A 20,764-nucleotide genomic window follows, 5' to 3' on the forward strand; every position below is an offset into this window, starting at 1 on the left:
CCCTAGCAGTTGTGCTCTTAAAATACGCTCTCTTATGAAAGGGCCAATATTTGGCTATCTTTGGCTTACACAAACAGTTTTATCCTGCTCAAGCTAAAATCACTTCTCTTCCTCTCCAGGACCCACCTCTTGTTCTGTTTAAACAAACCAAGACATTGGTTCAAACAGTGTTTATTGAATGTAAAGTAACCCCAGCCCCATGGGGAAGAAAGTTTCAAGGAGAACAGAATAATACAGATTAAATACCCACCTGTGCATTCACACGCGCGCGCACACACACACATACACACACACACACACACACACACACACACACACACACCACATACATATCCAAACTCTAACAGTGACAAATCAAACACCTGCTTCCTCCAGCCTAAGTGATGGCTGTTAGCAGGTGGTTCAGAGGTGGGGCTCCAGAATGGGTTTTAATAGCAGCAGCCTGTCCCTCCCTGCCCTGCCCCAGAGAGCTGGGGTGCCTAGGAGGTAGGTGGCAACTCTTCCCCACTCTGCCGCAGACGCTTCTTGGCTCGGATCTCATTCATGGCCTCTTCAATGGAGCGTGTGTCCCTCTTGTTGGCCACGGGCACTAGGGGCAGAGGAAAGGGTGGGGAGGGCCTAGGATCCCTGTGCCTTAGCCTTCCCACCCCTGCCCTCCCCAGCCCCCACTGTGGCCTCACCACAGCCATAGGTCTTGTTGGCCTGTAGCATATGGGCTGCATCCTTGGCTGCCCCCTTGCCGATGAGGTGGCTGTACTTGTCCTTGTAGTCACTGGTGGGGCTCACTACCACAGGTCCCTGCTGAGCTGCCTCCTCCTCCTGCCGCTGGGCCAGCTCCTAGGGGTGCAGAAGTGGGGCACTGGTGCTCAGGGGTCTGACCCCAGCGCCTCCCAGGTGGTGGGCTCCAGGGACTGCCAGGCACAACTCACCTTCAGCTTCCGTTTCTCCTCAGCCTTCTGGGGGTCCCACTCCTCTCCACGACGGTAGGAGTCCAGCTCTTCATCTGAGGGTGCAAACTCCTGGGGAAGAAGGGATGATGGGCTCAAGGCTCCATATACATGTTTCATCTCATTTCTCTTCCCCAGAGGGGCACAGGCTGACGGAGAGAGTGGGGAACTCAGGCCTTTTACCTTTTTGAAGATCATGACATAGCGACATTCATCATCTTCTCCGAAGGAGAAGGATGTCAGGCCAGCCACTTCCACCACATCGTGTCTGGGAAGGGAGGGCGGACAGAGAGGAAAGAGTATGTAGAGCCATGAGGGGGCCTACCCAAGGTAACAGTAACTGGTACAGCCAGGATTTCCACACTGGACCTTCCATGCCATCCTGGCCACCCTTTCCTGCCTCCCCCAGCCCAAGACACTCACAGTATGCTTCTCTCTATCTTGTTCATCGGCTGAAACTTTTTCTTGATCTGCCCACTGTCTTGGATGAAATCGGATACCTCTTTCTCCATCTTGGGAGAGGGAAACGGGGAGAACATATGAGATGATGGCTCTGCCCCAATATCCCTCTTCCTAGCTGGGCCAACGGGCCTTTGCCTCCCCACACCTAACCCAGCCTCCATGCCATCGGCTTCCAGGCTTCACCTCTCCTGAGGCATTTTCAAAATCACTGAGTTCTAATTCTAACTCATTGGAAATCCTTCCTGAGGCTGCCTTGATCTCTCCAGTTGTTCTCACCCTTTTACGAAACTCCACTTTCTGTTGTTTGTCTTGCTCCTGTAGTTTCTTCAGGCGGGCAGCCTGCTCTGGGGGTGAGAAATGGCAGCATGAGGCCAGGGCAGAAGCATGGGTGGGGAGGGTTGTAAGGTTTCAAAGGAGGTCTGGTGTCCACTGGGAGGTATCAGGCTGTTCATTCACCAAGCATTCATTGATATTTAAACCTGGCACTGTACTAGGCCCTGGAGCACCAAGATTTTAAGACACAGCTTTGCCCTTCAAGAGATCAGTTTAGGAGGAGTAGCAAAGATTGGAACCAGCTTAACCTCACTTCCCAATCTCACAGGGGAAACCAATTAACAAACATTTACTACCCACAATATACAAAGAACTATAAGGCACCCTCGGAGGTAAGGAGACCAGACTAAGCCCTGGCCTTAGAGTTTATCATCTCATTGTCTACATAGGAAAGGGGAAATTATTTAACTTCCTACCTATATTTTGTAACCCCTCCCCCCACCCCCGCAACTTCTCACTTCTACAGACAAGATGAAGCTGAAATGACTAATCTGACACCGTTCTCCTTTGAGGGTGTAGGTGTTCAAAGTCAGTTGTAGAGGAACTTCCCATCCTTCCATCTTAATGTCCCCTCTCCTCTCTTCTGTCATTTCAAATCCTTTATATCCGTAAGGCCCATTTCTTCCACAGGATCCAAATAGCTCTGGCTGCACTGACCTCTTCCCATTTTCCTAATCACTCCATGCCTTTGCACATGTTGTTCCTTCTGCTTGAAATGCTTTTCCTCCTCTTGCAAACTTTGAGATTCGCCATGAGTCAGGGTTACTCACTTCTTCCTCTGGGGCCCACACACATTCGGCTCAGACATCCACTACAGCATGAGCTGAGAACCAACAGAATGTAACTGTTTGTCTCCCCTACCATCCTATAAGCTCCTAGGAGGCAGGGACCCTGTTCACCTCCTATCCAGTCATTCTCTGTGGCCCTGACAGCTTAGGAGCGCTCATCTCTTTGACGTCAAGGGCTCTGACCATCAGTGGCCACTGAGTGTTCGATAACTGGTTTGAGTTCTCTCTCTATCTGAGATGGCATATGATGATCGTTCAGGTCATAGGCTTAAAAGCCACACCTGGATTTAAAACCCTGCCACTTAGTAACCTGGCGACCTCAGGCAAGTGACTAAACTCTCAACTTTGCCTTCCCAGTCTGTCAACTGCTGCTGCTGCACCTAGGTAGTCATGGTGAGCATGAACTAATTCCAACTGCCAGTTCCCATTGTTCCCTCCTTCCTCAGGGCTTTCAAATACACATCTGCCTGTAACACTTTGCTCCCCCTCTCACTTACTGGATTATCTATCCTTCACTTCAGATCTCAGGTCACCATAGACTAGGTTAAAGACCCCTAGGTAGTCGCTCTCATAACTATCTTTCTTTCAGAGTACTTATCAAGTTGTTTATTAAACTTCTATGTGATCATTTAATCAACGTGCATTTCATCCATGTTTCAGACTGTGGGCTTCTGAGGGTACCCCTGGCTCCTAGCAACCGTTCAGTAAATAACAGATATTTCGATATTAAGCAGCACTTGAGCTCACTGAAGGCATCCAGCCTGCCCTGGCCCCTCGCGTGGGTGGGAAGCCGGGGGCCGGGCCGGGGCTAGTCTGTGGTCTCAGGGCCTGCAGGGTTGGGGGCTGGGGTCCTTCCCAAGGCACATTCTGTCGGACTCCTTCACACGCCGCAGCACGAGCAACCCAGGGGAAGGCTGCACCGCCGGGCCGACCGCGCCCTACGCTGGCAGGCGAACTCTTGAGCCCGCCTGCAGGGAAGTTACTCAGAGAACACAAGTGGGGAGCCTACAGCCAATCGGACCCGGCGGAGGCATTTTCTTCTCTGCAATCAACATCACGACCCTCTCGGAGAACTGGGGAAAGTAAGGCTACAGATGGGAAGGGTTGGAAAGAGGTTAAATCAAGTAGGAGGGGCATAGGGCAGCGAAAGGACCCATCAACCAATTGGAGGTGCTTGAGGTGGGTGGGCGGGCCAGAGGAAGGTCTTTAATAGGCAGACCTTTAAGATGGCCAATAGAGGTGAAAGGATTGCGGATGGGCGTGTCCTGGACCCAATCAGAATGGGAATGGGTCGTGGGACACTCCGGCCCAGAGTTGGGAGGGGCTGAGTGACCGAACACGCCCTCCTGCGACCCGAAGGCGGGCCAAGGAGCACCGAGTTGGGTGGGGTCGGAGGCAACCTACCAATCAGAGCACGCCAGCAGCGGACAAGCGGGCCTGTTGGCGAATGGAAAACAAGGACTGCGACACCAGAAAAGAGGCAGGAAGCTGGCACTAGGCTTCGGGTAGCCAATCATCGTCCGCTACGAACAGCGGGCGGGTCAGCAGCCCTTGTAGGGACTCTGGGGGGCCTATGAAGGGGCCTTTGAGGGGTTTTTCAAGGTTGAAGAGGCGGCACCGTCTAGAGGAGGAAGAATGCGGTCCTGAGACCCGAATGAGGAAAAGCAGATGTGAATTTGGGATCCTCACCTCGGGCCCTGCGCCGAGTCTCCTGGTCACTGAGGCTGGGTGGCTTTTCCATGGAGCTCAGGATGGAGCCCAGTAGGTCCGCCATCTTGGGAGTGACAGAGACGGGGCGGTGCGTCTTAAAGGGAAGGACGAAATGCCTTTAAGGCCGGAAACACGTCGGAGGTGGAAAACCTCACACCGGTCCCGCCCTGGCGCTGAACTGGCCGGGCGCGCGGCAGCCTCTCCTGCCGAGGCCCCGCCCCGGTCCCTCCCCCCCTCCCCCGCCTTAGACAGAAGTCGGAGGCTGGCTGGTGCAGCGATGTTTAATGGCATTTCTTAGAAACTAAGCCCATGCACAAGTAGAAAGTGCTCGTGGGGCCGGCGGAGGCCCCCACAGCGTCCGGGAACCACGAGCCCGGCCACGCAGCCCTCCCCGCGGCGCCTTAAATAGATTCTTCACTATACTCTGTATGTTACATATTTACAAACCCCCTCCCTTCAGGGGATGGGGTGGGACTCCGCAACGTGTTCCTATATACAGTCTCCCCTTTGGCCCCGAAGTTGGTGGCCAGGGTCGGAGTGACGGGGGAAGACAGGGCCAGAAAGGGAGGAGACGGACGCAAACATGCGGAGTCGGGTGGGGGCACGGTCAGCCCTGAAACACGAGGGGCGAGCGCAGCGAAGGCAGAGGTGGGGCCAGGCCGATACATTCAGAGACGCGTCGAACAAATAAATAAGGCAATTCGGGAATGGGGTGAGGCGGGTGCAGGCAAGGAGGGAGCTGTGGAGAGGGGGCAGGCAGGGCTCCGGAGGTCACAGCTGAAGATGCAGGTATGTGGGGGGTGGGTCTTCTGGAGCCAGGGACCAAAAGGGGGGGGCACGACCCAGAGGGAAGAGGAGCTGGGGGGTGGGAGAGGGAGCTCAGCACTTTGGAGGGGGAGGCGGGTAGAGACCTAGGAAGATCTCCAAACAAAGTGACGAGGAAAGCTGCCGACAGGGGGCTCCTCCCCCAGAGAGCCCTCTCCCTTAAGACTGCAAGGAGCGGCCTCGAGAGTGGGGAGAGGTCAGGTGGCCAGTCCAGGCTGGGGAAGCCCTTCCAGCTCCTGGTTCTGCTTCAGTTCCCTCATCCTGCAGAGAAACAAGGAAGGAATCGAGATCAGCAGATCTGGGGAGGTGGGGTGACGGAGGTGGCTGAGCAAAATCCAGCAGGAGAAAGGATGGGTACCTGTGTCGGCAGCGCCGCAGGAATCTCATGATTTTTCGGGCTGCCTGGTCCTGCTTTTTGGTGAGAAAGGAGCCTCTGGCAGAAGGAAGAAAAGATGAGGAAAACTCACACAACACTCAGGCATCCCGTCCTCAGCCCTTTGGGACCCTAGCAAGGAAGGGCTGGGGCAGAACGATGGGCTGGGAGCTGGGGGTCTATGGGCCATGGCATGGGTGCAGTGGGCAGGCACAGAGGGCCAGGGGCTGGACCCCTACTTGTTGCGGGGAGGTAGGCTGCCCGTGGGCCGGCGGCGGTAGGAGCGGTAGTGCTGCTGGATGAGCACAGCTGCTCGGCGGCTCTGCTGAAATCGCTTCTGTTCGTAGTAGCTTCGGAACTTGCTCTGGATCAGGATGGCCGCCTGCGTCATCTTCTTATAGAGAGCAAACTGTAGGAGTGGGGAGGAGAGGCGGGCTGAATTGGAGGGACAGAAACCAAACCCCTGAGGGTCACCCCAAGTTCAGCTGACGCAGGTCTTTCCCTAATCCACACGCTCGTGGAAAGGCTTGAGTCACCACAGACCACCTCACACCCGGATCTCATGCCTAATACCTTAAGTGCAATCCAGGTCAGCTTGTGGAGAGAGAAGGGGAGTCAGGGTTCCAGCAGCACTCTGGATGCTCTGGGCTGGAATGGGTGGGTGTGGTTGGTTCTGCTTTAGAGGGAAGGGGCTCACCTGCTTGTACTTCCGGTAACAGCGCTGGATCACAGCTGCTGCTACCTCCTGCTGCTCCTTCAGCCACCGGCCCTGAGGGGAAAGCAGAAGTCTCAGCACCTAAAGGCCCACCTCACAGACATGTGACCTGTCCTTCCCACTGGCCTGAGGTCCCCTGACCTTCAGCCCAAGGCCACTTTGGGTGCTTGCCCTCCCTCCCAAAGTCCTGGGAGTCCACAGTCTGCCCTGACTCAGGTGTAATAATTTCCCGGGACCTCCCAGCCTCCTGACCTTGTACTTTCGGAAGGCCGTCTGGATGACTCGGGCTGCTTCGTACAGTTCCCGCTGCTCATGATCCGATAATGTCAGCAGGGCAAAATCACTCTCCATCTTGCCACTGGCAGATGCAGAGAGAAACTCTGCCCAGGAAGGAGCTGGAGGGACCGCCAGGCGTCCCCGCTCAAAAGACAGTTCGCTGTAGGGGTAGGGAGAGGGCAGTCAGGGGCATGTGAAGTCCCTCTTTTGCCCGGGGGTTGCTGTGAAGGGACCGCCCCACAATGGAGCCTGGAGAGCCTGGCTTCAGAGCTCAGCCAGTTTCAGTGCCCTTCTCAAAGGCCCGCAGGGCCTCTGCCAGATGGGTCTTTGGCTGTGGGGAAGCTGCCTTCCCCTTCCCCTCTCCCCTTGAACAAGAACCTGGAGGCTTTGTCCTAAGCTGGTCACCTGGGAGGGGCGGAGCTGGGGAAATGGTCCACATTCTCCAGGTAGCTGGCCAGCCAGGACATGGTCTCGCTGAGCCCCAGGGCCCCTGTCCGCTCCCGCATTGAGGCTCCAGCCTCAGGCAGCCCCACAAAGCCCTCTCGTTTGATCCGCTCTGGTGTGGCTTCGATGATTTGCTTGGCCAGTGAGATCATGTCCACCTGGATGGAGAAGCGGGGTGAGCCTTGGGGTTCCCCACTGCCAGATGTTCCTGCCCTGACACAGCTGTAGCCTCAGTCCCCTTCCTGTCTTGTTCCTCCTCTCACCACCAGATGAGGCATCAGGGATTGCTGTCCTTTCTAACCCCATCTTTCTCAGCCACTATTCCAGATTCATCCCTTTGTACTTACTGGGCCTCCACCTGTGTTGAGACATTGCGGAGAACATAGGATAGGAAGGACATACTCCAAACGGAGAGTCAAGCTGAGCAAATGAAGGATTTAGCCTTCCAGGCTGACTGCTTACTGTCCTACCCAGGCCTGGCCCATGCAAGCACATCATACCCACAGGTTTGGCCATGCCTGCCACCCCACCCCCCTTCAGCTCTCCAAGAACCGGCTCGACCAACCACACACAACACCGTATGGAATGGCTTCAGCCTGGCTTTCACTCCAGTCCTGACGCCTCAGCACTTCCCGCTGGCCACAGGTAACACAGCCTCCCTTGTGGGATCTCTAAGTTTTTGTACTTCAGTGCTACCCTGACCTCTCTAATCCATTGGCCTCTCTAAAGCCGGCACGTCCTCCGGTTCTGGCTGCTATACCTAAAGATTTACTCTCATTTATTTACCCCACAAGAGTTTCTTAGCGTTTACTATGTACAAGCTTCCTCCTCACCAAGTCATTGCCAGATACCTCCATCTTGCCAAGCTCTCCCTTCCACAACCCTCCCAATTTCCCTGTCACTCTGGTTCCCCGGGAAGCTTGTCTCTTCATGGATCAACAGGTAACCCCTACAGTCCAGCTCTAACTGAAGATATTCCCCAGAATTTTTAACCTCTGATGCCTCATGACTTCTGAGTCAAGCTCTGATAGTTAAGCAAAGGATTACCTTGCTTGTCCAAAAATGAGGGTAAATAGCTGCTTCTTCCCAAACTGAAGCAAGACTCCGTCTGTTTCATGGACTAGTCGGCCTCCCCCACCCCTGCACCCCTCTCTCTAGCCCTCATAATTCCACCACATGAGCAGTACCGGGATCACGTCCACAGCCGGGGGGCTGTAAGCTTCCTCTGGAGCAGCCCCTGCATCCAGGGCTGGTGGGAGAGGAGGTGGTGAGGGCGGGGGCCCTTTGGGGTTGGTGGCTTCATAGTCCATGAGGAGGAGGGGGGCCTCTGGGGCACCAGAGGAGAGCGGGCCGGGGGCCATCTCCATACTAATCTCAGAGGCTGGCCGAGGAGCTGGGGGAGGACTGCCATCCGGGGCACTGGAATAGGCTGATGTGACAGAGAAAGTGCCATCGGACAGCTCTGAGGGCGAGGAGACACTGCTCAGACCTGGAAGGTAAGGGAGGAGGTGAGGGCAGCAGGGGCCATCTGCCATCCCTTGAGTCACCCACCTGCCCCATCTTTGCTGTCCGTCTGCCTGTCTATTCTTGCTAGTATTATCTCCCCTTCCCTGCCTCCTCCTCGATTTCCCTCCTCCCCCACTTTGTCTCCCACGCTTCAGCTTCCCCTGGCCTACTGTCTCACCCACACCCCCTCTTAAAAAGATTAGGGATAACCCTCACCCGTGTCTGGACTGGAGGAGGGTGGCGACAGGGCAAGTGGGGGCTCAGCCGAAGCCTCCTGCCTCTGCAGTTCCTCTAGGCAGCGGGCAAGGCGCACGTGACCCCGGGAGTGAGCCACCGACAGGGGGAGGCGGCCCAGAGAGTCGGGAATGCTCAGCGCCTGCCGATTCCAGCGGAAAAGGAGCACAGCAGCTTCCAGGTGCCCCAGGGCACACGCCCACATCTACGGGGAGATGGAGGGGCAGGGAAAGGACAGAGGGGGAGACAGGCGGAGGTGAGGCCCGAGGCCCTTTCTCCTGGCGGCCCATCTCCAGTCCCTTGTCCTCCCCACTCCTGCCTCACCAGGGGAGTGCAAGAGAAGTGATCCACGTTGAGCGGGTCAACCTCTTGCTCCAAGTCCAAGCTTCCGGTCTCCACACTCCTGGGGGTTTGGGGAGGGACAACAGAGCCCAGTTAGGGGCAAAGTGGGGACATAGGAATGAAGAGCCTGGGAAGCCAGCTGTCTAGAAGCACTACCGTCAGCGGGATGAGGCAGTCAGAAATTAATAAATGTGATGGCCGGGGCTGGGGGGGCGTTGTTGGGAGCGTGTGGAGGGATTGAACAAAAAAGAAAGAAAACGAGAACTCATGACATGGACAACAGTGTGGTGATTACAGGATGGGGGGGTGGCCGTGGAAGAGGGCGTAGAGGGGATCAATGGTGATAGAAAAATAAATAAATGTAAGGAGGTCAAGAAGTCAGTGTTGTAACTCAGGGGATGTTAAAATTCCTTCCAACACACATCCTCCAGCCCCTCTTCCTTCTCAGTGACTCCAGCTCCCTCTTAGCAGGGCTTCAGTCCCCGACACTTCTGTTCCAGTGGCGGCCCAGTCCCCGCCCTGCTGCCCCTGCTCACCGCCACTGGCTCAGGGTCTCGATGAGGCGGGCGTAGCCCTGGGCAGCGGCCAGGTGCAGAAGGCTCATGCCCCGGAAGGGGCTTCCGTGGGCCAGACGTTCAGGACCCCTCCAGGTGGAGCGTGGGATCATGCTCTCTACCAAGACCACTACCCGTGCCTCGAACCCGGGCCCCTGGCCTTCATCCTGCAAAACACACAACCTTATGCAGAGAACTGAGCATCTGGTCCTCTGGCTTGAGATGGCCTTGGCCATCCCATACCTGGCCTCTCAGCTTCTAACTCTGCCCCTCGCACACTTCTCACTCCAGGTTCCCACCACACAGACCTCTGAAGGCCTGTCAATTCTCCCAGTTCAAGTTCCTGGATGTCCCCTAGTCCCACAGCCAACTTCCTGCAGACCCTCGGCAGCCAGCTCTCACAGCCCCTGGCCCGTGTTGTGCCTTCACATCAGCTCAGGTCAGTGCCATATCCACAGATGCTTCTCCCCTTCAGAGCCCAGAGTCCTCTCCCAGTCTTGTTCCTTCAGACACTCAGGACTCCCAGAGCACTGAACCCCAACCTCCTGGTCCCCTCCCCCACCCTCTCCTTCACCTCCACCCTTCTTCAGACCAGAAATAGTCTGAAGCCTGTCATGCCAAGAGGGTGCCCAGAATAGCCACTCTTGCCACAGGGCGGGGGTGGGAGCAGGGTGACGTCAGGGATTAGGGAGGAGGGCCGGCTGAGGGGAGAGTGAGAAGTCACACGGAGAGCCATTTTCTTTAGGAAGACCCTCCCTCCACTCACTGGCTCCCTCATGGAAGTACCTGCATCGGAGGCCCATCAGGACCCTGGCCAGGTGCCTGCCCAGCTGCTGCGATCTCTGCCATCCGCTTCTCCATCTGCTCCAGCCGCTCCAGTATGGACATCCGGAACTGGTTGTCTGAGGGGGAAAGGGTATGGGAGGTTGTGGGCAGGGTCTAGGTGATGTCCTTAACACAGAGCTGGACCTATCCCAGGATCTGGGAGGTAAAGACACTGAATCATATTCTTACCTCTTCTCCAAACAACAGCCCCTTTACCCACCCACCTTTGAAACGCAGTCCTTAAGCTAGGGCTCTTAACACTACTCATCGACCCAGGACCAGAATCCAGAACCACAACTGTGTCCTTCGAGGCACGGAGGCAGGAGGAATTCCCACACAGTATCCAGCCCCAAACTGCTCCGGATCAGACACACACTCCCTCAGCCTTCTCCTAGGTGAAACGCTGTCAGCTCTTCCCCAGGCACTACCTCTGTCCCCCATGCTGGGGCTGAAGGACTCTGTTAGCCCCAAACAGCTCAGGAACTGTGATTTGAAAAGCACCGCCCCTTCCTCCTGGCCCCCCACAGCTGTCCACAAAGAGGATGGTGGGGAGGGAACGTGACAGAGATGGATAGCCATCCATTCCTCCTCCTCCCCTCACCCCATGCACAAATACACACGCGCGCACACACACATCCCAAGCTATATCTGTCCCCTCTTGAGATCACACAAGGACAAGGAGGAGGGGCGGGAGGGGATCAGAGCCATGGAAAACAAGCATCAAGAAACAGGCTGGAGGTCAGGGATGTTCTGAGATGCTAGGCAGAAGGGGCCGAGGCATAGAAGTGATGGTGGGGAGGAAGGTGGAGAAGGATGAGCAGAAACCCTTGTACAACATGAAGGAGAGAGAGCAGAAAGGATAAACAAGGTGAAGAGAGGAGAGAGAGGACGAGGGAAAGCTGGGGACTGTACCAAACAGCAACAAGGAAGAGAAGAAGAGGGGCAAGTTAAGACCCTGGTCCAAGGAGAAATGAACGAGGGAGGAGCGATGGTATAACTGGTTAGGCAGGGACAGGAAAGGAAGGCGAGGGGCAGTCACAGCAGGACAGACAGAACAGGCCCGGGAGACCTGGCAAGATCCCATGGTAGGCTGCGGGGCAACCCACACACAGCCCCCTGAAGGGGCCGCTCAGGGAGGTGAGCCAGGACGAGCCCGGAGGGAGACAAGTGGGCATGGAGGGAGACACGACAGGGTGACCGCAGAACTGAGGCACCCAGAGGCAACAACAGAGACACCCAGAGGAGAAGGCAGAGAAGCGCACACCCTGAGAAAGAAGCAGGAGCGGAGAGAAACAAATTCTCAAAGCCAGTGCTGGATTTAAATAAATACACAACCCAGCCAGCACAGCTCAGTGGTTGAGCATGGACCTATGAACCAAGAGGGCACGGTTCGATTCCTAGTCGGGGCACATGCCTAGATTGCAGGGTTGATCCCCAATGCGGGGCGTGCAGGAGGCAGCCAATCAATGATTCTCATCATTGATGTCTCTCTCTCTCTCTCCCTCTCTGAAATCAATAAAAATATACTTAAAAAAATAAATATACACATACACATGCATGTGTGCATGTCTTTGTATGAGAAAGCACAACATGTTATTAAAGTGGTAGATATTACTGAGTAGCAATATTGGCAGTTTTCACTTTTAGTTTGTGCTTTTCTATAATTTCCTGTAATAAATACCTATCTTTATGGAGAGGAAAACAATACATGTCTATGTGTATGTACACACTCGCACATCCTATGTATACTGCTCTAGGCCCTGTCCCTGCTCCCGCCTCGTGGCCTCGCTTGCCTAGATCCCATCCTTTGGGACGGAGAAGGCAGGGCAAGAACTGCGACAAACAGGCTCCGAGATGCACAGGGAAGAGGAGGGAAGGGAAGGCTGCTGCTGCATTTAGAAATGACCAGTGAAGCAGGAGCTGAGAAAAGGCTGGTACATGTGGGCTCGGGGGTGGCCCTGAGTGCTGAGGGGTCTAGGAGTGGCATGCTCCAAGGTTGTGGGGCCCGACACTTGGGATCAGAGGGCTCGCTACTTACCATCTAGGGACAGCCAGTCGAGCTGAGTACTGGGCAGGGACAGGAATCGGCGGGCTCGATACTCAAAGAGCACAGAGGCAGAAAGGGGTCCCTCCCGCCCGGCCACCTGCAAAGACACCAGCCCTACCTCATGGGCTGGGGAGGGCAAGGTCAGTGAGAAGGGCTCTCCCCGCCCCACCCCCAGCGCCTTCTCTGGCCCTCTGTGTTGGAGCCACAGATGGTCATTTCATAGTGAGCTTCCCAGCTTCCCTGATGTGGGCCAAGAGGCTGCTGGCTTCGGGGGCCTTGGCACTAACCGGGAAGGGATTCCATTCCTTTGAGAACTCAATACCTGCTATGGGCCAGCGACCCCTTGAACTCTAGACCCTGTAGTTAAGGATGTTTGTTATTCGGCACCAAGGCCTGGAAGCTGAGGGTCAAGAGACACCTATACTTGTAAGTAATTTGATGGTATATAAACCCCTTGGTCTCCTAGAATCAGTGTCCAGACGTCATGACCCTGTTACTAAGATGGGAGGAAGGAATCTAGTGAGAGCGATGTCCCAGCTATGGCCTTGGAAAGGAAACCATCAGGCCCTGGTCCCTGATGCACCATCTGGGCACCACTGAACAGGGCTGTTGAGATGGGGGAGAACACACGTTCCGACAACAAAGCTGTCACCGTGCCACTGGGGAGCCTTGGGGTCCCACAGTCAGGCTGACGGCTGAGTGCAGAGTTGGGGGCAAGGTTGGTGGCAAAAGGGCAGAGACTAGAGGTTTCTCTGGCAGTGACGTCTAGACCAGCACTGTCCAACAAAACGTTCCTCAATGATGGAAGTGCTTATCCGCACTGCTCAACAGGGCAGCACTGGCCAGGTGGCTACTGACCACTCAAAATGTGGTTAGTGTGACTGAGGAACTGAATTTTAAGTTTTACTTAATTTTAATTGATTGCAATAGGCACATGTGGCTAACGGTTATTGTATTAGATGGAAGCCAATGTCCTTTAGTCCCAAGATTGGTGGGAGGAGACCAACATCTCTCCCTTTTCATTCTTCTAAGAGCTAGACTCTGGCTCTAAGGCCGGAACAGACATCAGAGACTCCCTGGTCAAATGCCTGACCTTACAGGAGGGGAGGCCAAGGACCCGAGGAAAGAGCAGACGTATCTAAGGTCACGAGTCCAGGAAGGAGTAGATTTCTTGGACCGGAACCCAGACCTTCTGACACCTAAGCCCAGACTCATTTGCCTGCTGGAGGACCGTGGGACTCAGCCTCAAGACTGAATGCTTTGTGCTCTCAGGAACAACTCAACACGTTTGTCCCCAGTGCTTCCAGAAGTCCTAAATGCCATTAGCCAGTCCCTTCCCCCACTCGTCCCATCCCCATACCGGGACAGTAGCAGCGTAAGACACCAGGCTGGACAAGTGATGCCGGCACTGCGATGTGATCAAAGACACAGGAGTAATGCTCGGAGGCCTCCGTCCAAGGACCCGTGATGAGCACCTTGACCCCACCCTGCAGACAGAAGTCAGAGGGCCCTGTGGCTAGAGCTCTGTTGGGTATTCACTCACTCACTCACTCACTCACTCACTAATGTAGACTCTCAGGCCCTGTGCTAGAGTCTGGTGGTACAGGGACTGGACAGGACCCCTGGGGTAAGGTCAGCTAGTCTGTCCCTCCTCCCTAACATCCCTGCCCTCCACCTGAGCCTGCTAGCCTCACCCAAGGCTAGCGACTCATTTGCAGATAGCTGTCATCAGAAGGAAGTCCTTTTTTAGGCCCCAACTGTAGTTCCTCCTCCCCCTCGCTAGGGCAGCATAAAGCAGGACTTCCCTACTAACGAAGACAGTCTTTTAGCTTCCCAAAGTCTGCAATCCCATCCCGACTATGTTTTCTCGTCTCCGCACTAAGTTGCCCCAATTCCCTCCCTGTGAAAGTCACCAAGGGAATGAAGTCCCTGGGCACTTGGGGACTCACACAACCACGTGGGATGGGAAGGGAGGGAGAAGGGTGAGTCAGAAGGACTATGGAAACAGGAAAGAAGCCACACTGTGGAAAAATAGAGGTTGGGAGGAGAACTAAGCAGCCATGGTAACTAGGCCCCATACCATGGGGTAAGAGGGACAGGGATGAGAGACTCACCTCTGGGTAGGACCACTCTGGGGAGAAGTCTGTGATGGTGCTAAGAGCAGGTGAGAGCTGGGGGTTTGGGGCAGGGATGCTTGGAGCTTCCTCACTGATGAGTTCTCCCATAAGGTCTGGGAATGATGAAAGACTGAAGGGCTCCAGCTCACCGGCCCCACTGGCTCCTCCAAACAAGGCCTCCCCTCTTCCTACCCTGCCCGATGGCTCCGAGGGGGCTGGTGAGGGGGGTGGTGAAGGAGGGGGTGAAGGTTCGGGTGGGGCAGGCCCCTGGACCTTAAGGTCCTCTCCACTGTCATCATCTTGAATGAAGAAGCAGTTTCCTCTTCTCCCACCCCCTACTGACGGTGGAGGGGGACCCCGAGCAGCTGCCTGGGGCTCCAGGGCAGCAGCAGGCTCTAGGGCAGGACAGGGGGTATGGGCAGCCTCTGCCTCCGGGAAGTCTGGGCTTACCCCCTGCCCCCCTCCGTATGTCTGGCCCCTCTGGGGGCTGTTGAGAAAACGATCAGGGTCAAAGGCAGGGCTGGGAGGAGCTGGTGGGGCAGAGGGCTCAGAGCCGACAACCACTGCCAAGCTCATGGGAGGGTGTGGATCAGCCTGGGGAGCCAGGTGCCTGGTGGGCGTCAAGCCCCCAGTACGCTGCTCCAGTCCGGTCAGGAGGAGGATAGCCGTGCCTCCCCTCGATGAACCCCCTCGAGAGGTGGGAGGGCTAGGTCTGATCTCTAGGGGTTCTGCAAAGCCTGAGGAAGAGGAGGAGGAGGAGGAGGAAGATGGGGAGGTATGTGCCTTGGGGAGCTCTGGGGGAAGTGGGGCTATCAGTGGAGGGGGCTCCGGGGGATGGGGATGGGGGATAGAGGTCAGGGTTAAAGCGCGGGGCTCCACTTTGGGAGAGATGATGCGGTGTTTTGTGCTGCTGCATTTGTGCGTAAGGCTCCCGGAACCTGGAATGGAAAGTGGCAGGGAAGAGAGAAGGGATATGACACATCTTTCTCCATCACTCCCAGGCTGGGGAGGGGGCAGGGCTAATCTGTTCCCCAACTCTTCCTCTGTGCAGTCCCTTTGCAGGAATCCCAATCTTCCCACAAATTCCTCTTCAACCCTTACCCACCCCCACCTTTCCCCACACCTTCCTGTAGTTCCTGGGACTCCACTGTATACTAGAGATGTAATACTGATTATGGCCACTGGGGGGAAGCAGAAATACTCCTCCTTCCTCATGTTAAACAGGACCGAAGGAGCATGGGGTGGTGGGGGCGACAGAGGGCTTGGAGGAAAGGTGAGAAAAATAGGTGAAAGCATAAAAAAAAGGACAAAAGAACAGAACTAAGGGGGTACCAATTAGGAGTAAAGCTAAGGCTGGGTCTAAGTGGTAGTGCTGGGGTGGAAGGAGTTGCTAAGGGTAGAAGGCAGATAGAAAGCTGGGCTGCCGAGACTCAAGTAAAAGGAGCCGGGGTCAGTGTGCACCCAGATGGGAAGGCATGCAAATCCCAGCAAGATAGATACCCCCTGGCTTCAGTGCAGTGTGACTAGACAGGACGAGAGCTCCAAAGTCGGGGTCACTCACCAAGGCCCCCACTGCAGAGACAGGCATGGGTTCGTGGTGCAGGCTTGGTCGGGTGGGTGTCCAGGATCTGCTGCACCAGCTGCTCTACAGAGAACTCCTCTGTCCCGTTCCCACAGCTCCACTTGATGCCATGAACTAGAGGAGAGGCGGGGGAAAGTGCTATGGGACCCCCACAAAAGTCCCCACAGCACCTTGACAGCTCAGCTCCGTCAAGCACCTGAGATGCTCCAAGACTTCTGGCCAGGTGCAAAGAGGCCAGCAGCCTCGAGACTGCTTGCATTTGTAGTTCACAGCTGTCCCTTGTCCATTTTAGAACTCACCAGGAGGCCTAGCACCCCCGCAGGAAAGCACCCTCTGGCTTAGAGGGACATGGTCACCCCACAGGCTCCTGGTGCCTCTGGGAGGGCCCTGTTTCCACTCTCCCTTGGAGCACTGTCCTCGCCCTGCTGCCTTACACATGGGCTTCAGCTGTCCCAACAGCTCCTCCCGGGACCACTTGAGCCACTCTCGACGGTCGCTGCTGATGGAACAAAAGATGGGGCTGCAGCCCTTTCCACAATCCTCCAGGGCTGGGACGTTCAGGTAGTGCACAAGGACGATGTCAGGGTTCTGAGGGCACAAGGGCACACACAGAGCACCATGGGGTCCTGAGATCCAAGGGCTCGGCTTCCTAGTCTTCACTTTTTTCCCCAGGCACCCCCAACTCCATCCCCAAGTTCTGGTTCTCTCGATCCCAAACTCCCTACCTGCCAAGCTCCTTTACCCACTCAGAACTAGTCACCCTTCACTGCACCCTTCCAGACCCCATCTCCCTCAAAGAGCCAGGAAGAGGGTGCCTCCCGGAGCGCTCCCGTCCTTACCTGGAGCAGCCAGTAGCAGCGCCGATGGAATGTGGGGACGATGGAAGAGTGAACGTAGCAGCCATAGAGACACTGCCAGGAGACAGGCTGGGGTGGGGGGAGGGCTAGTCTGCTCCCCAACTCTTCCTCTGTTCAGTCCCTTTGCAGGAATCCCAATCTTTCCACCAGTTCCTCTTCAACCCTTACCCACCCCCAACCTCTTCCCCCCACCTTTAAAATCCCAGCACCCCCAAATCATGGATGAGAGGTAGGAGAAGGGAACACTGGGACCAGGGCCTTACGATGAGGATCACATTTGAGATACAGGACTATCTAGAAATCGGAGGGCAGGGCAAGAACACAACTGAGATGAGGAGCAATGATTTGGGGAAGATAAACCTGTGCTTAGAGGTTCAATACCTGGACCCCTGAGGGAAATGCAAGTGAGGTGAGGGGACTGGGCATTGGTGTCCTCCAGGAGAGGCATAACCTAAGGGCTGCAGAGCTGGGACACGGGGGGGAAATGGGGTGTGGAGGGTGGGCTATCAGCCAGCCGCTGCAAAGCGAGTGAGAAGGGAGGGTGGCGAGGCAGACCATGGTCCCCAGTCCTGACAGGGCTGGAACCCAGCTAAGGGTTGAGAAGGCTGGGCCAAGGCAGATGAGCTGGATGCCTCGCTTACCTCCATGCCCTGGACCTTCAGCTTCATGTGGTCCTCTCGGGTGGTCTTCCCATCCTTCCGCTTCTTCCAGAGGTAGCCATCCTTCCGGTATTTCACCTTCTTGCGGTTGTAGAGGATAATGGAGCCATTCTGCGGCCTGAAGACGGTAGGGTTGGCCTTGAGTTCTGTGAACAAAACCCGGGACCCCTGCCACTCGCCACCTTCACGAACTTTCTCACCTTGTCTTTGGGGCACAGGATAGCCACTCCTCATGCTTCTCAAAGGTGATCAAGTAGGATGCAATCTCCTGTAGAGGAGGAGGTACGCAGGTGGGTGTCCCCTGCACACAGTCTCAGACTGGCCTCTTGGCCACCCCCTCAGGGTCACTCTCTACTGAGTTCTGGCAGCTGGTGGAGGATGCTGCCAGCTGTCTGGACCCAGCAAGGCTCATGCCCTTCTAAGAATCCCAGGTTCCACCCAAACTAAAGTCTAACCTCTGGAATTCCATCAGCCTGACTCCTTCCCTCCCTTCCAACTGGGGCTTTTATCTTGGGGCCAGACCCAAGCTCTTCATCATTCTTTGTTCATCATTGTTTTACTCTCCAAATTCCACTTTGGTGCCACTTCCTGACTCAGAAAACTTCAATAGTTTGACATCATCAGGAATTCCAGATTCTTCAGCCTGACTCCAAGGTTCTCCCTGACCAGGGATCAAACCATCGCTCCTACGTTCACACTGTTGATCCACATTGCACCTTCCATTCCTGCCAGACTGAACCACTGACTCTTCCCTGAACTTGAGCTGAGCAGCCATAACCTCAGTGTTAGTGCTGTACAAGCCTGACGTGCCATGTACACATCTCTTTGAGTCTGGAAATCCTAGCCATCCTATAGACCAAATCCATGATCTCCATGAAGCGCTGCTGACCTCTCTAGCCCTAACAATCACACACACACACACACACACACACACACACACACACACACACCTTTTGACTGACAGTCCTCTTCTAGTCCAATAATCAAATCAACAATGATCAACCACCAAGTACATGCAAAGCACTGGGTGTAGGGAGCACAGAAGGTGTGTAACACAGGACACGCCCTCCAGAAGGAGCAAGCGTAAGTGGTGGTTAAAAGCAGGAGCTCTGGAGCGAGTTAGAAAAGTACACGAGGTAAGTCATTTCCTCATCTATACCACGGGGATAACCGTGCTTGCTCATCAGAGCTGCAGAATGAGATAGTGGAGGTCAAGTGCTTAACACAGTACCCGGTTTGTAAGAAATACTGTCAAGGTGGTAGTTATTATTCTTACTCAGGTGGCTATGCCAAGAAGTGAGTTCCTACAAGATGCAGGTCTTTGTACCTCCCCTGGGGTCCCCAAAGAGCCGGGAATAGTACCCTGCACTTGGGAGTGTGGACAGACACAGGAAGACCCTCATTCCCTCTCACCAGACCTCGCTACGCCCTGATCCCCCAAGCTCCCTAGGAAACCTCATTGGTATTCCACCGCAGCCGCTCTGGAGGCAGCAGCGGACATCGAGGAAGACACTCCAACAGCTTCTTCGGGAGAAAGATCTTCAGGTGGTGGCTGTTCTCTAGAGGGAATTAGAAAGGAGGGCTTAGGGTGCTGGCCTAGGGCAAAGGGCTGAATCCAGAGCACGGGGGGACTGAAACAAGGAGAGCAGGGAGTCCAAGAACTCCAGGCACCACAGGGCAGGGAGGGAGGAAGGTTGTGGTCCCAAGTGGGAACCTGGATTGTGAACTCACCAGCAACCTCGGTGGTGTCCTTGGTACTCATGGTGAGGGCTCCAGGGGCAAGGTCACCCCTGGCCGGAGGGGCCGGGGGGAGGGGGAGTCTGTGCTGGGATAAGAGAGAACGGGTCATGGCCGAAGCCCTCACACTTATCCAGGAGGAGGTGGGAGAGGCAGTGCAGAACTGGGCCATGGAAAAGAAGAGGAAGAGAGGAAGGAAGGGGATAGGCTCTGATGTGAGAGTAGAGCCAGGGAGTGGGGGAGGGGGAGAGCCCAGGCCTGGTGCCAGGAACCAACGTGAGTGGGGAGCCACGACTGAAGAGTAATCAGGAAGAGTCGGGTGGAGTGGGGGTGGGGTGGGGGAGGGGAGACACTGGCGGGGCTGGCGTCCTACAGTGTAGGCTCTGGAGGAGGCTGGGGCTTTGGCGGGGTCAGGTCCTGGGGACTGGGACTCAGGGCATCCGGTCCTTGGAGAATGGTTTGGCAAATGAGAGCCTGGATGCTGGGGGTTGGGCGTTGGGCGTTGGGCAGGAGATCTAAGTCCAGTGGAGAGCGAGGCCTTAGAAGACACACCCTGAGTCCCTTCTCTATTTGATTTTTCCAAGAGGAAAGACAGATCTGATAACCGATCCTAACCTCTCTCTCTGGTCCAGGATGGTCAAGGCCTAGGACAATCTGGGATATTCACCCACGACCCAGCTTCCCACCCTCAGGACAACCCAGAGGCTGACAGCCCTCTCCACCCCTAACCCACCTCTCTCCCCACCCTCCCCAAACGCCTCTGCTGCCCCCGGCCTCCAGCGTACCCTACACCATCTACACCCCGGCTCCAGCCCGAGCCCCCACCCTCCTGGGGGAACAGATGGAGCTGGAGGAGGCTGTCAGCGCGGGCTCCGCCAGGTGTCCGAGGATGAAGAGGGGGAGGAGGCCCCTCCGAGCTCGGCTGCGTGGGTTGGGGTAAGGACTCCGCCCCAGGGCGCAGGTGCACAGTCCCAGCTAGGCTGCCTACGAGGGTGCGGAGCGGGCCCAGGGGCGGCCCCCCACGGTGGGGCGGTGGTCCCCAGAGAAGCTCCGAGCTGGGAGGGTCCTGCCTCCAGTCCGCAGGGAGGGAGGGATGTTCTGGAGAAACTGCGGAGCAGAGTCCGCGGGCGCGCGGCGCCCGAGGGGCAGTGGGGATTTGGGGGTCCCCAAGGCAGTCCCCGAGCGCAGGTCCGCGGTGGGGCCCTATGCGGAGCGGCTCCCCCTGGCGCGGGGGAGGAGGACGGAAGCGGGCAGAGGAGCGACGGGAGGAGGGGCGGTGGTCTCCAGCGCGGCGCGCCGCGTCGGGACCGGTGGAGTTGCGCCCCCTGGCGCGGGGGCGGAGAGGCGGGCAAGAGGCCCTGGCTCTTACCTCCCGGGGTCCCGCAGGTGACGGCGGCAGCGGCCATTCTACCCCACACCGACCCCCCCCAG

At 56.2% G+C, this 20,764-nt stretch overlaps 2 protein-coding genes across 2 annotated transcripts; both read right to left on the reverse strand.

Moving 5' to 3' along the window:
• Positions 1-155: 155 nt before the first annotated feature.
• SPAG7 (sperm associated antigen 7) lies at positions 156-4,368 on the reverse strand. The gene is made up of 7 exons (XM_028133061.2): positions 4,220-4,368; positions 1,686-1,753; positions 1,371-1,459; positions 1,131-1,215; positions 930-1,019; positions 681-837; positions 156-589 (listed from the first exon to the last, which is right to left on the reverse strand). The coding sequence occupies exons 1-7, from the start codon at positions 4,302-4,304 to the stop codon at positions 480-482; spliced, it is 684 nt and encodes a 227-aa protein (XP_027988862.1). The 5' UTR covers positions 4,305-4,368; the 3' UTR covers positions 156-479.
• A 142-nt stretch (positions 4,369-4,510) lies between these two features.
• CAMTA2 (calmodulin binding transcription activator 2) lies at positions 4,511-20,749 on the reverse strand. The gene is made up of 22 exons (XM_028133053.2): positions 20,703-20,749; positions 19,328-19,421; positions 19,052-19,155; positions 17,797-17,864; positions 17,579-17,714; positions 16,920-16,991; positions 16,515-16,668; positions 16,060-16,194; positions 14,496-15,436; positions 13,742-13,868; positions 12,373-12,507; positions 10,296-10,411; positions 9,492-9,676; positions 8,938-9,016; positions 8,596-8,818; positions 8,061-8,362; positions 6,835-7,031; positions 6,406-6,589; positions 6,136-6,207; positions 5,678-5,847; positions 5,424-5,498; positions 4,511-5,326 (listed from the first exon to the last, which is right to left on the reverse strand). The coding sequence occupies exons 2-22, from the start codon at positions 19,356-19,358 to the stop codon at positions 5,263-5,265; spliced, it is 3,570 nt and encodes a 1,189-aa protein (XP_027988854.2). The 5' UTR covers positions 19,359-19,421; positions 20,703-20,749; the 3' UTR covers positions 4,511-5,262.
• Between the last annotated feature and the right edge of the window lie 15 nt (positions 20,750-20,764).

Source organism: Eptesicus fuscus, chromosome 20 (assembly GCF_027574615.1).
Source record: "Eptesicus fuscus isolate TK198812 chromosome 20, DD_ASM_mEF_20220401, whole genome shotgun sequence".
Taxonomy (NCBI): Eukaryota; Metazoa; Chordata; class Mammalia; order Chiroptera; family Vespertilionidae; genus Eptesicus; species Eptesicus fuscus.